This window comes from Aedes albopictus, chromosome 2 (assembly GCF_035046485.1).
Source record: "Aedes albopictus strain Foshan chromosome 2, AalbF5, whole genome shotgun sequence".
In the NCBI taxonomy this organism is placed as follows: domain Eukaryota; kingdom Metazoa; phylum Arthropoda; class Insecta; order Diptera; family Culicidae; genus Aedes; species Aedes albopictus.
In genome coordinates, this window is record NC_085137.1 from 161780563 (window position 1) to 161796584 (window position 16022).

Consider the following 16022-nt stretch of genomic DNA (forward strand, 5'->3'; position numbering starts at 1 on the left):
AAAAAATGTGATGCATCAATACATTGATAATGCCAATCTGAAGCATTATTGCATACTGTATCTTAACAATAAAGAAAATCCAAATTTTCTGGAGCAAATTCCACACTGAAAGACGGCTTGCGTTTGAAATTACTATTCTGAGGGTCAATTTAAATACACAACGCCACTAAATTTGTGCAGACTGATTTTCGTTTCATTTCAACATTTTAACATTTTTAACTTTACCATGGACTCGATTTACAATTAAAAAAGTTTCTGTTTGCAACCCGACTCCAACCAAGAACCTTAAGATCACCAGGCTCGCACGCTACCACTCGGCTATCGAACCGGTTGATATGGAAGAAAACAAAACGCAAAAAAGAAGCGTTTGTTGGTCGATGATCACGTTTTGCCATGGTAAATTTGAAAATATGTTTATGCTGGTCATTACCGCAAGCCATCTTTCAGTGTAGCCTTAAGTTTGAGTAAAAATGTATAAAATATTCTTACTTTTCACTGAGCTTAATGCAAATAATAGACCTACATGACTGCATTTACGATAATAGCTTGAAAAAGTGCTAGAGATGTAACTTCCCCTATTTCAACTTACAAACAATCACAACTCATAACAACTGATAAAGAAATGGGTTATTGCTAAACGATCGTTCCTGCCACGGTGTGATCTTCAATTCGTATCAATCGTTCGTCGGATCCACAACGATGATCCGTTATTCAATCAAACCTCTTACTCTACTCCTTATCGCATTGGCGATCAGCCAAGCCAGTGCGAAATCGTGTGAAACCGAAGACTACGAGGAAGGCACTTGTATCTCGATTCAGAAATGCGAAAAATTCGTAGAAATTATGTCCCAAGGACTATCGCTCGGCCAACAGCGCCTGGTTGACCTGGAACAGGAAAAGTGCGCTGACACCGGAGAGGAAGGCGCCGTCTGCTGCAAACGGAAGCAACGACCCGAGATACCCAAATTCGTCGAAGATGTCAAGCCCATTACGAAGGGTTTGTATGATCTGCTTCCGGATTCTACCGTTTGCGGAGTAGACAGTCCCGATCGGATCTACTACGGGAATGAAACGTATCTGGACCAGTTCCGGTGGCTGGCGTTGATCATGTACATTGGAGAAGGTTCGTAGGGTCTATGTGTTTCGGAATGGAGTGTATCATTGGTGTTCATTCGATTTTTACAGATGACAAGGAGACCTTCGGTTGCGGCGGATCGTTGATTAACCCACGTTATGTTCTAACGGCGGCTCACTGCATTAAAAATAATGTGTAATAACTTAACCTAGCACTCTTAGAAGGTCGCCATTGTACTAAATCTTTTATTATTTTAGGGCCGGCGTACGCCTAGGAGAATGGGATCTAACAACGGACCCAGATTGTGTAACGAGACAAGGCAAGGAACAATGCGCAAACCCGGCGATCGACGTCGGGATCGACAAGATCATTCGACATAAAAAATACAAGTTCTCCTGGTACAAGCCGAACAATATCGATCTGGCCCTCTTTCGGCTGGACCGGGACATAGAATACAGCAAGTACGTGGTGCCGATTTGTCTGCCGCGATCGGAAGAGGAAGCGCAAGTAACCGAGAATAAGCCAATGTACGTGGCCGGATGGGGCAAGACCGAGACCGGTGAAACGAGCAAACGGAAACTGTATGTCGACGTGAGCGCGGTTGATCTGGATGAGTGTCGGAAAGCGCACAAGTCACCGTTGATCAAGTTCCACGATTCGATGATCTGTGCCGTGGGTGTTGGAGGGAAGGATTCCTGCCAGGGTGATTCCGGAGGACCGTTGATGGATACTCAGAAGACGCCCGAAGGAGCGGAACGATACTTTCTGAAGGGAGTGGTCAGTGTAGGGGCTTCCTGCGGAACGACCAAGCCTGCCTTCTACATTGATGTGCACAAGAACATCGATTGGATCATTTCCAATATGGAACCGTAGGTGTAGATTTAAGTTTAAAAATAGATATTTTAAGTTTGCATGAGTAATTCAACTTTTATTTATGTGGAAATATGTGAATTTTGAATAAAATTTGTAGTAAAATAGTTTCGGAAAATACTTTATCTCTCTAGGTAGTCACAATGCAACCAAATGTACACAAATGAAAACCAGCAAAATAAAAAACAATCCCTGGAGAAATTCCTGGAACGGGGATGAACCAGCCTCGAGCAGAATTATAATGAAGAGCCAATAATAATAATGATTTCTTGGAAGAATCTTTGGAGAAACTTCTGGAGGAGTCACTGGGAAAATTCCTGGAGAAATCTCTGCAAAAGTCCAAGGAGGAATCCCTGGAAAATTTTATGGAAGAATGCCCTGGAGAATTCCTGATGGAATTCTTGGAGGATTCCCTGAAGTTATTCCTGGAGAAATCTTTGGAGGAATTCTTGTAGGAGTATCTGGAAAAATCTTTTGAGGAATCCGTTGAAGATATCCTGGATAAATTTCTGCAATCCTGGTTTAGTATATCCTAGAGGAATACCTGTAAGAATTTCCGAAGGAGTCTCCAGAGAGGAACTCCTGGAGAAATCTTTAGAGGAATTTCTAGCGCAATCACTGGAGGAATCTGTTGATGAATTCCTGGAGGATTTTTTAGAAAAATCCCTGCAGGAATTCCCAGAGGTATTCCTGGAAAAAAATCCTAGAGGAATTTCTGAAGAAATCTCTTAAGGAATTTGTAGAGGCATACAGTAATAATTTCTGAAGAAATCGCAGATGAAATTCTTGGGCAAATTCTTGAGGAATCCTTAGAAGAGTTCCTGAAAAGCTCCAGAAGGAATCCCGGAAGCAATTTGAAGAGAATTTACTAAGCAAATCCCTAAACAGTTCTTGGGGGAGGTTCTGAAATAATTCCTGGAGGGGTTAAAAATACAAGGAGGGAGTCCTGGAAGAATCCTAAAAAGAGTTCCTGGAAGAATTTTTGGAGAAATTTTTGAAATAAATTGTTCCAAAAACAAATCCCCGATGGAATTCCCGAGTTAATCCCTGAAGAAATTCTTTGAGGAATCCCTGGAGGATATCCTAGAAAAATGCCTGTAAGATTAAATGGAGAAATCTCTAGGAATACCCCTGGAGGAATTCCTAGATGAATTTTTAAGAGAATCCATGCAGCAATTCCCAGAGGAATCTCTGAAATAATTCCTGCAGGAATCTCTCAAGAAACTCCTGGAGGAATCCCAGGAAGAATTCATGAAGAAATTGCAGGGGGAATCCTTTGGGAAATCAAGAAGAAGTTCTAAGAAGAGTTCGTTCAGGAGCTCTTTAAGGAATCCCTGTAGCATTTCCCGAATGAATCCCTGCAGGAGTTCCTGAAGAAACTCCAGGAGGTATCCCGGAAGCATTTCCTAGAGGCATTCCTAAGGGAATCTCGGAGAATCCCTAAACAGTCCCTGGAGAAGGTTCCGAATTAATTCTTGGAAGAGTTCCTGAAACAATTCCAAGAGAAGAGAACTCTTGAAGCAATTCTTAAATGTGTTCTTGTGGAAAATTTTGGGTGAATTTTTAAGATAATTCCTGCAGTTGTTTCTAAAAGAAACACAGAAGATATTCCCGGGTTAATCCCTGGAAGAATTCTCGAAGGAAAACCTTGAGGAATCTCAGTAGCAACCCCATGAGGAATTGCTTAGGAAATCCCAGGAAAGCTTTCTTAACAAATTCCTGGAAGAATTTCTGAAGAAAAAATGTGAAGGTATCCATGTCTGCAATAATTTTAAGACGAATTATTGATGAAATACTTGGATGGACTTCCAAAAGAATGTTTTGTACAATGTTTTAAGGAACACCTGGATTAATTTTAACCTAATATCTGGTAAAATTTCCTGTTAGGGTTTCTGCAAGATATCCCTGCTGAAATACTTCGAATTATTCCAGGTTGAATTATTGGAGCAATGTCTTGTGGAATTCTTGAAAATTGGAAAATCCATTCAGAAATCTCTGAAGGAACACTTGCAAAAATACCTAAAAGAATTTCTGTTGACATTGCTTTGGGAATCCCTGGAGAAATTCCTGGAGGAATCCTCGAAAAAATCACTGGAACAATCACTGGAAGAACCTCTAAAGATATCACTGGAGAAATTCATGGAGAAATGTCCGTGAAAATTTCTTTTGAGCAATCCATACTGGAATCACTGAAGCAAGCTATGGAAAAAAAATCCTGGAGGAATTCGTCGATGTATCCTTGCAGAAGTATCTGCAAATAATCGGAAGGAATCGTGGGAGGAATTCTTGACCCCTAAAAAAAATTTTTGGACCCTGCAAGATGCCCATATGGAAGAATTCATGAAATAGAAACTTCTGGATAAGTCCATAAGTCCCTTGAAGATTTTCTGAAAGAATCCCTGGGAAAGTTCCCGAATAAATGCCTTAAGGAGCATAATATTAGATGTTATAATATTAGATATTATATCTGGAAAATTTGGCATACTGGGTTTGTATTCCATGAATAAACATCACAAAATTTAGCCATGCAGCCGAGCTTGTAAGTAACGACATAACCCATACAAATATGCAATTCTCTATCTGTACATCATATTACTAAACATATTACCACAGAGAACAGACGTCTATTTTCGCTCTCTGCCTTGTGTAACAATTTGTAACGGTCATATCAGAGTATGTGGTTATGCTCCCGTTGCGTGGCATTTATGTTTCCAGTGCTCACCGTTTCTGGCATTTGAGCGCTCGTGTCGTTTTGTAGGCTAGTGTATTTTAACGATGAACACTGCCATCGTGATGTCAAATCGACTCTTTAAGTGGGACAGTCTCCGTTGGTGGCGTTGAGGTACACTTAAATCCTTTACACACGATTTCGACGTATTTTTGTTCGAGCTTAAATGTCTGTTCTCTGTGATATTACTAAAGCATTTTGTGTATTATGAATTCGATTGGAAATCAAAAAACTTTTTTTGAGAAAAATATTTTTGCTAATTTTGAGTTGTTTACAACATACATCGGAAGTGACGTATATGATAGTGCATCATCAGCGGGGCAGCGCCAGCGGGGCAGCGCGGACGTCAACCACGAATAGATGTGCCGTAGTCCACATGAATTTGACATGTTTGGGAAATTGACACTTTTGGGCACTCTGACAGTTCTGGGATGTGTACGACTTTTGCGAATTAGTCATTACCATAAGTTATTACTTAAGTAAAACGTGTAAAACTAGCAAAAGGTTACCAAAATTTTGGCGTGCAATCGTTCGAAATTACACGACAACGCGAAGATAGCAAATAAATCAGTAAGAAATTGTGTAATGCATAAATTTTCAGCACAAACAATTTTGAACGTGTTTTTGTTGTGAGCTACGGTGATTTTGCCTTTTGCTGGCCCCCTGTGCATCATTGAACGCACACAGCGCACTCCACCCGGTACTGAAAAAAAGTGTCGCTACACTGAAATAAATTTTGTTGTCGTTTCCACCGAATCCATGGTAGAATTAAGAACTGTTCCAACAATTTTCAACCGAATGCAAAATTCTGTTAATTGTACTGAAACATTGTCAATATTACCATGCGTGTATTACTATTGACTAAAAACATTCTTGGTTCTACTATTTGGGCATTGTAATTTCGACCATGTAGACTTTAATGTTTCGCGTCTTAGATAAACATGGTCAAAAATACAATGTCAAAATAGTATTGTGAATTTACCGGCTACTTGCATTCTACCGCCCAAGTAACACAACTAGCTGAATAACAGTTTCTTAAGCTAAAGTTTGCTTAAGAATGGTTTGTTCCATTCTTGTACAGCAAAAATGTTTGTTGGGCGGTCGCTTCACTATAGCCTCCAAAGTAGCCGTTTTATAAAAAAAGTAATTTTAAAATGATGTTAAACATTTTTATTGTATGCGCTATTCCTCGTTGCCACTAGCTACTCAGCGACATTCACTTTTTGACAATCAAGTTGATTTTTATATGAAAACGGCTACTTTGTAACGGCTACTTAAGTAACCGGTAGAATACAAGTAGCCGGTAAATCCACAATAACATCAAGAATGTTTTTAGTCAATGGTACTTCACGCATGGTAATATTGACAATGTTTCAGTACAATTAACAGAATTTTGCATTCGGTTGAAAATTGTTGGTACAGTTCTTAATTTTACCATGGATTCGGTGGAAACAACAACAAAATTTATTTCAGTGTAGTCAAAACGTCGCTATTCGGTTTGGTGCTGGCGCCATAATATATAAATCATTGCTATAAAACAGGATAATTATAATCAGCCGTTCAACTATGTAGGAATGATTAATAGATTAAATGATTATAATTTAAAATCAAACTGACGATTTGTGTCAGTGGCTATTAAGAAGACTGAATTAGCGTACAGCAAGATTCGGCAACAATGATACGCGCGATGATATCGTAGTCAGCGAGACCAGCGAGAGAAACCGGTTATGCTCACGAAGATCTCGCAGAAAGCGACACCAGCCAGAGGTAGAGATGGAGAGAATGGAGAAAAAGAGAACGTGACGCGAGTCGGCGCCGCGCTGGTGGACTGGATGAGCTTCGGGGAGTTTGGAAACGGATTTTGTGGTGTGATGACGTGTTTGTGGCTTGGTTAGTGTGCTAGTGAAAAAAATGATGAAAAAATAAATAAAAAAAGAAAAATGACAAAAAAAGGAAAGAACAAAGTTTAGTTTATTTATTAATTTAAAATGACTGCTTCCTACAATGGCGCAAACAGGTAGGTATAATTACGGTAATGGATTTAAATGTGGAACGAGGCCCTTTTAAGTGATAATTGTGCGAAAATGTTTTGCACTTGGATGGCGGCAGAGAAGAGAAGGGCATCTTAGAACAAACCGAACACATGAAAAGTGATAAAGTTTAGGCGTGAAAAATCGACTCGATTTATTTTGTTTCTACCCATTTCGTTTCCATCGTGTATAAACGTCAAAACAACTGCATGGCTCAAAGTGTATTGATTATTTCAGGTATAATCAAAATTGATAAACAGATGACGTCATATCGATGATTAATTATCTTATTCTTCAAAATTTTGTTTCATTGAGAGCATATCAATTGTTGTTCCGACCACTATTGCAATAATATGGTGCACGTACCAAAGATGTTTTTTGCAATTGCAAGCTGTTATAAAGCATAATAATGGTGTTTTAATAATTTTTCTTGATTATCATAACGGTTTCATACATATTCCCATCACTATTGTATTGCGTACCCTATTTACGGTGTTAGGAGATAAGCAACTTTGACTGTGTCCTCGAAATACATTCTAGTTAAACACATTTTTTTGCGAATCAGTTTTTGAGTTGGTGTACCTGCCTCCGAAATACTTTGCTTTTTCGTGTCAACACGGTTGAAATTTTCCGTGTAAAAAGTGTGGCTTCAACAGCTAGGTGTCGCGACCAACAGCATGAAATATTTATCAATTTCTGACTCGGGAGATGGCCTTCTCTTCTCTGATGGCGGTGGAGCATGTATGACAGCTTTCGTTTGCAGCGATGCAGGTACACTCTGAAATGATTTAAATCACTGATTGTTTAAAAACAATACAATTTTATCTTATATGGAGTTTACACTCATCCCAGTTTAACATGTATACTAGGGTAAAAAATATAATTTGGACATGTATATAATTTGGACAGGCACGGCGATGTATGTCTTGTTCCGGAGAGCTAATAAAAGTAGATACTTCTGAATATCGATTATTGGATCAAATAGAGCCTATTCTGATGACTTACGTTGAAAATACGCTTAACAATTAAGATTTTACTTCAAAATTATCGAAAATGTAAATTATTTCATTAAAACCCCTCAAATGCACAGGTATGCAAGACGACATACACTTCAGAGCCACATTCAATATTCACCTCAAAATCGTTGAAATAATAATTGTAAGAAATTTAAAAGCCTTATTGCATTGAAACATGTTCAATAAAGAAGCATTAGGCAGCCAATCTCTTAACACTCATCTAGAACGCTTAAAAAAGGTGGTGTCCAAAATACATTACAAGTTTTCTACTGTAAATATATTTTGGTCATCTGACGAACTACATGGGGATGCACTGCGATTGCATACTTGGAGGCGTATTCTGTGGGTCTGGTGATATTTCCTCGATTTTAACGAAAACTGTAATAGTTATGAAAATAGATGCCTGTTAAGCGGAGAAATTTGATTATTTGTAAGAAAATATTTGGTAATTTATGGTACTTCCATCATTTAACAGTATTCATGGCTAAACATTGAGATAACTGCCCTGTCCAAATTATATATACATGAGGGTGTCCAAAACATATATTCGGTGTCCAAAATGCAATTCTTACAGGCGATCGAAAATTGCGATTTTCTCAGCTTAAAATGCTTTCGTTAAGGTTTTTGTCACCAGGAACGCAAAGTACAATCGTATTACTAGCGTATTAGTAACTTTGCAAAATAATCAATTGCTTTCTAAGAAAGCTGGGGGACGATTTTTTCAACGTTGTCCTCAGCCTGTCCAAAATACATGAATTACCCTATGAAGGCCTAAAAATTTAAACTTATCTAGAATGATCCGAGAATATTGTTTCCAATGTGTAGATTGAACTGTGGTGGCAAAAAGTGTTTACGTTTCCGACATGCGGGTTTTCTCCGAAAAGATTATCTTCCCGATGTTCCGTTTTTACTGGAATATTGTATCGTGGTGATTTCGAATATTCAAATAGAGCTGACGGTCATCAGGCCCGACCTGCCGTAAGAAATAACAAGCGGTAAGCAATCGCTGCATAAAGTTTACCACAGGCTAGAATTGAAATAAATTTACGTTGCAGGATCCGAGGTAGGAAGGCCCACCGACCAAACATGTTCCAGTTCAATGGATTGATTCCGCAGCCGCAATGGTTAATGACGATGGCCCCAGGAACTTTCGAACCACTTCACGTCGATTACGCACAATTGGAACAGCCAGTACAGCTACGAATGTCGTCTACGGGAACATTGCCAGCGGCATCAGAAACGGATCAATGACGATCGCCTTAGGCAGAATGCAAGATACCGATGTAGGAACCGTTACCGTAAGAACCACTGGAATGATCCACCTAACTGGATCGGGCACACCGGAAGTAAATGGATTTGGTCGATGATATGCATTTCCTGAAGAAGAGTTTCGCATTTTACGTTGTTGAATGAAGTGTTTCCATGAAGATGAATCATGATGATGTAGATTATTCAATGTGATTTAACTAAATATTTAGGTGAATAATAAAATGATAATTATTTTCGGTTTTTTACTACAAAATGTTTCAATTTTTAACAGCATCGAAAAATCAAAACAAAGTCATTTCGTATGAATGAAACCAAGTTATACTAGGCCTAGATTAATCCAACATATACTAGGTTATACGTATATCGAAGTTAAACGAAGCCAGTATAACCAGCATATATACCACACTTAGGGTCAACCAGGTGAAATTGATTTAGTGTGGGATTTATACTATTTAGTATTGATTTTTTTCTGAGTGTAGACAAACACACGGCGTAGGGGTGTTCAAGCTGAACATTTATCAAGGTGCCTTGATTTTGTTTGTTTTTATTGGCTTTTTTTTTAATGTCGGCCACGAAATACGGTGTTTCATAGAAACGGCTCTTTTTTATGAACACAGTAAGAAAAATTACCGAACGTGATTAGCTGTGAACGCTACTTCCGAAATGACAATAGTCCATTTTACGATTTATAAATGGAAATTTGACTGGAGATGGTGTCCTAATATGTGAATATCAATATTAACGTGTCGTTCGTAAAATGGTTCTACATAGTTTCGTCTGACGAATCTGGTGACCAAAACTGACTAACAGACTTGCTAACAGATCAACTTGTGTTTAGGTTGGCTATCGTGCTCTTCATGGATGAATCCAAAAGGAACAATTGTGACATGATAGATATGCGGTTTCAGTTCAGTCGTAACTAATATTATTATGCTTTTGGTCAAAATCCGAATTAATCGAACGTGCAAGACTTGATTTTCAACCTACTTAGAAATACCGCAACTCAATTTGGATAAGTGCATATTGTAGCTCTTAATTAGCTCAATGATGCGCAACAGACAACAAAAAATAGATTCAAATTTACTTCACAGCTGCAACTTCAAGCGACGACTTTGATTTGGTGGTGCGACGATAATAACATGATGTAACTCAACAGCCCTTATAGGAATGATTTTAGGAATCGGTCAGAGTATGGTAAAGATGCGATGGAATAAGTTGCATTTACCATTGTTTTTATTGATGAAGTTTCTTGGTACTTGGAGATTGATGAAAATAAAAACCTGTAAACGCTAAATCAAATGTTGGAATACCTCTTGGATTTGATGCTCAATTAGAAACACTGAACTTGGAAACCTCAATCCAAGAAAGTTATGAGATCGGAGATTGGTTATGAATAAATCTGTGGAAAGGAATACTGAATGGAACAATGGAATATTTTCTGGTTTTGATGCTTTATTGGAATCATTGAGCTTGAAAACCTCAATCCAAGACAATTTTGAGATCGGTGATTGTTAATAAATAGATCTGTGGAAAAGAATACTGAATATATCGATTGAATATTTTCTGGTTTTAATGCTTTATTGGAATCATTGAGCTTGAAAACCTCAATTCAAGAAAGTTTTGAGATCGGAGATTGTCAATGAATGAATCTGTGGTAATGAATACTGAATAGAACAATGGAATATTTTCTGGTTTTGATGCTTTATTGGAAACATTGAGCTTGAAAACCTCAATCCAAGATAGTTTTGAGATCAAAGATTGTTTAGGAATAAATCTGTGGAAAGGAATACTGAATGAAACAATGGAATATTTTCTGGTTGTGATGCTTATTGGAAACATTGAGCTTAAAAACCTCAATCCAAGAAAGTTTTGAGATCGGAGATTGTTAATAAATAAATCTGTGAAAAGGAATACTGAATACACAGATGGAATATTTTTTGGTTTTGATGCTTTATTGGAAACATTGAGCTTGAAAACCTCAATCCAAGAAAGTTTTGAGATTGGAGATTGTTAATGAACGAATCTATGGAAAGGAATACTGAATGAAACAATGGAATATTTTCTGGTTGTGATGCTTATTGGAAACATTGAGCTTAAAAACCTCAATCCAAGAAAGTTTTGAGATCGGAGATTGTTAATAAATAAATCTGTGGAAAGGAATACTGAATACATAGATGGAATATTTTCTGGTTTTGATGCTTTATTGGAAACATTGAGCTTGAAAACCTCAATCCAAGAAAGTTTTGAGATCGGAGATTGTTGATAAATAAATCTGTGAAAAGGAATACTGAATACACAGATGGAATATTTTTTGGTTTTGATGCTTTATTGGAAACATTGAGCTTGAAAACCTCAATCCAAGAAAGTTTTGAGATTGGAGATTGTTAATGAACGAATCTATGGAAAGGAATACTGAATGAAACAATGGAATATTTTCTGGTTTTGATGCTTTATTGGAATCCTTGAGCTTAAAAACCTCAATCCAAGAAAGTTTTGAGATCGGAGATTGTTAATAAATAAAAAATCTGTGGAAAGGAATACTGAATACATAGATGGAATATTTTCTGGTTTTGATGCTTTATTGGAAACATTGAGCTTGAAAACCTCAATCCAAGAAAGTTTTGAGATCGGAGATTGTTAATGAACGAATCTGTGGAAAGGAATACTGAATGGAACAATGGAATATTTTTTTGGTTTTGATGTTTTATTGGAATCATTGAGCTTGCAAACCTCAATCCATGACTGTTAAGAAATATATCTGTGGACAGCAATACTGAATACATAGATGGAATATTTTCTGGTTTTGATGCTTTATTGGAATCCTTGAGCTTGAAAACTTCTATCCAAGAAAGTTTTGAGATCGGAGATTGTCAATGAATAAATCTGTGGAAATGAATACTGAATGGAACAATGGAATATTTTCTGGTTTTGATGCTTTCTTGGAAACATTGAGCTTGCAAACCTCAATCCAAGAAAGTTTTGAGATCGGAGATTGTTAATGAACGAATCTGTGGAAAGGAATACTGAATACATAGATGGAATATTTTCTGGTTTTAATGCTTTGAGCTTGAAAACCTCAGTATAGGAATGATTATAGGAATCGGTCAGAGTATGGTAAAGATGCGATGGAATAAGTTGCATTTACCATTGTTTTTATTGATGAAGTTTCTTGGTACATACTTGGAGATTGATGAAAATAAAAACCTGTAAACGCTAAATTAAATGTTGGAATACCTCTTGGATTTGATGCTCGATTGGAAACACTGAACTTGGAAACCTCAATCCAAGAAACTTATGAGATCGGAGATTGTTTATGAATAAATCTGTGGAAAGGAATACTGAATGGAACAATGGAATATTTTCTGGTTTTGGTTCTGGTATTGGAACCATTGAGCTTGAAAACCTCAATCCAAGAAAGTTTTGAGATCGGAGATTGTCAATGAATAAATTTGTGGAAATAAATACTGAATGGAACAATGGAATATTTTCTGGTTTTGATGCTTTATTGGAAACATTGAGCTTGAAAACCTCAATCCAAGAAAGTTTTGAGATCAAAGATTGTTTAGGAATAAATCTGTGGAGAGGAATACTGAATGGAACAATGGAATATTTTCTGGTTTTGATGCTTTATTGGAATCATTGAGCTTGAAAACCTCAATCCATGAAAAATTTGAGATCGGTGATTGTTAATAAATAAATCTGTGGAAAGCAATACTGAATACATAGATGGAATATTTTCTGGTTTTAATGCTTTATTGGAATCATTGAGCTTGAAAACATCAATTCAAGAAAGTTTTGAGATCGGAGATTGTCAATGAATGAATCTGTCGTAATGAATACTGAATGGAACAATGGAATATTTTCTGGTTTTGATGCTTTGAGCTTGAAAACCTCAGTATAGGAATGACTATAGGAATCGGTCAGAGTATGGTAAAGATGCGATGGAATAAGTTGCATTTACCATTGTTTTTATTGATGAAGATTCTTGGTACTTGGAGATTGATGAAAATAAAAACCTGTAAACGCTAAATCAAATGTTGGAATACCTCTTGGAATTGATGCTCGATTGGAAACACTGAACTTGGAAACCTCAATCCAAGAAACTTATGAGATCAGAGATTGTTTATGAATAAATCTGTGGAAAGGAACACTGAATGGAACAATGGAATATTTTCTGGTTTTGATGCTTTATTGGAATCATTGAGCTTGAAAACCTCAATCCAAGAAAATTTTGAGATCGGTGATTGTTAATAAATAGATTTGTGGAAAAGAATACTGAATACACAGATTGAATATTTTCTGGTTTTAATGCTTTATTGGAATCATTGAGATTGAAAACCTCAATTCAAGAAAGTTTTGAGATCGGAGATTGTCAATGAATGAATCTGTCGTAATGAATACTGAATGGAACAATGGAATATTTTCTGGTTTTGATGCTTTATTGGAAACATTAAGCTTGAAAACCTCAATCCAAGAAAGTTTTGAGATCGGAGATTGTTAATAAATAAATCTGTGAAAAGGAATACTGAATACATAGATAGAATATTTTCTGGTTTTGATGCTTTATTGGAAACATTGAGCTTGAAAACCTCAATCCAAGAAAGTTTTGAGATCGGAGATTGTTAATAAATAAATCTGTGAAAGGGAATACTCAATACATAGATAGAATATTTTCTGGTTTTGATGCTTTATTGGAAACATTGAGATTGAAAACCTCAATCCAAGAAAGTTTTGAGATCAAAGATTGTTTAGGAATAAATCTGTGGAAAGGAATACTGAATGAAACAATGGAATATTTTCTGGTTGTGATGCTTATTGGAAACATTGAGCTTGAAAACCTCAATCCAAGAAAGTTTTGAGATCGGAGATTGTTAATATATAAATCTGTGGAAAGGAATACTGAATACATAGATGGAATATTTTCTGGTTTTGATGCTTTATTGGAATCATTGAGCTTAAAAACCTCAATCCAAGAAAATTTTGAGATCGGTGATTGTTAATAAATAGATCTGTGGAAAAGAATACTGAATACATAGATTGAATATTTTCTGGTTTTAATGCTTTATTGGAATCATTGAGCTTGAAAACCTCAATTCAAGAAAGTTTTGAGATCGGAGATTGTCAATGAATGAATCTGTCGTAATGAATACTGAATGGAACAATGGAATATTTTCTGGTTTTGATGCTTTATTGGAAACATTGAGCTTGAAAACCTCAATCCAAGAAAGTTTTGAGATCGGAGTCTGTTAATGAACAAATCTGTGGCAAGGAATACTGAATGGAACAATGGAATATTTTCTGGTTTTGATGCTTTATTGGAATCATTGAGCTTGAAAACCTCAATATAAGAAAGGGTTTGAAAGATGACACCAGATATGTATGAAAGATGGCATGAAATGTGTCTGAAAGATGACACCAGATATGCCTGAAAGATGTCATGGGATGTGTCTGAAAGATGACACCAGATATGCCTGGAAGATGGCATGACATGTGTCTGAAAGATGACACCATATATGCCTGAAAGATGGCATTAGATGTGTCTGAAAGATGGCATGAGATGTGTCTGAAAGATGACACCCGATATGTCTGAAAGACGACATTAGACGTGTCTGGAAGATACACCAGATATGCCTGAAAGATGGCATGACATGTGTCTGAAAGATGACACCATATATGCCTAAAAGATGGCATGAGATGTGTCTGAATGATGACACAATATATGCCTGAAAGATGGCATGGCATGTATCTGAAAGATGACACCACCCAAGTAACCAAAAGTTCCGCTTCCCATGACAAAATGCACTTTCAAGTTCCGCGAAGTTCAGATAAAGTTCCAAACGGAACTTTCTGGCTGCTTAAGAGGCTAACGATGAGCCTTGCTGGAACTTCGGTCACAAGTTCCGGCAAGGCTAATTGTTAGCCTTTTAAGCAGCCAGAAAGTTCCATTCGGAACTTTATCTGAACTTCGCGGAACTTCAAAGCTGCTTAAGATGCTATGTCGGAACTTTCAAGTTCATAGAAATTCAGTCCAGTAGCGTTGTGTTTCAATGAAGATTAAATTTATTTCTTTTACAGAAAACAACTGTTTAAGCGTACACGAATAAAAGACAAATATGAATGTATCAAATCAATGAATACTAGGCTTGAGCAAAAAAAAAATTGCCGCCCATCGGATTCGAACCGACAGTCGCTGCGTGAGAGCCCTACGCTCTACCACAGTACTACAGCTGCGATTGAGTGGACAGCAGGTAAAGTCTGACTTGAATCGATTATCTGTCGGCAGCTAGTTTTGCACATTTGTACAGTAGTGAAGTTAGCTTGACTTTGTCAAGTGTCTTCAGCAGCGCAGCGGTAAGTCGGCAGGCTATCACGCAGGAGGATCCAGTTCAAATCTACATAGCAGCGACATATGTGAGAATATAATTATCAGTAGCAATTTCCAGACGTGAATCACAAACCCCCCACCAACAGGGTGTGATTATGAAAAACACATTTTTGTTTCTGCATGAATTTTGACAAAGTTCTGTCAGAAGCTGCTTAGAAGGCTATCCAGCGTGCTTATGTGAACTTTCAAGTTCCAAAATTACTTAAAAATGAAGCTGCTTAGAAGGCTAATGAGCGACCTCGAACAAGCTGCTTAGCTTATAAAGTATCCTTTTATCTGAACTTTTGGTTACTTGGGCAGCTATGTCTGAAAGATGGCATGACATGTGTCTGAAAGATGACACCATATATGCCTGAAAGATGGCATTAGATGTGTCTGAAAGAGGACACCAGCTATGCCTGAAAGATGGCATGAGATGTGCCTGAAAGATGGCATGGGATGTGTCTTAAAGATGACATCAGATATGCCTGAAAGATGGCATGAGATGTGTCTGAGAGATGACACCAGATATGTCTGAAAGATGGCATGAGATGTGTCTGAAAGATGACACCAGATATGCCTGAAAGATGGCATAAGATGTGTCTGAGAGATGACACCAGATATGTCTGAAAGATGGCATGGCATGTGTCTGAAAGATGACACCAGATAT

General features: G+C 37.2%; 1 protein-coding gene across 1 annotated transcript; it reads left to right on the plus strand.

The window, feature by feature from the left end:
- The first annotated feature begins 444 nt into the window (after positions 1 to 444).
- Positions 445 to 2014, plus strand: LOC109407295 (phenoloxidase-activating factor 3-like). The gene is made up of 3 exons (XM_019680292.3): positions 445 to 1123; positions 1186 to 1270; positions 1333 to 2014. The coding sequence occupies exons 1-3, from the start codon at positions 700 to 702 to the stop codon at positions 1946 to 1948; spliced, it is 1125 nt and encodes a 374-aa protein (XP_019535837.3). The 5' UTR covers positions 445 to 699; the 3' UTR covers positions 1949 to 2014.
- Positions 2015 to 16022: the final 14008 nt, after the last annotated feature.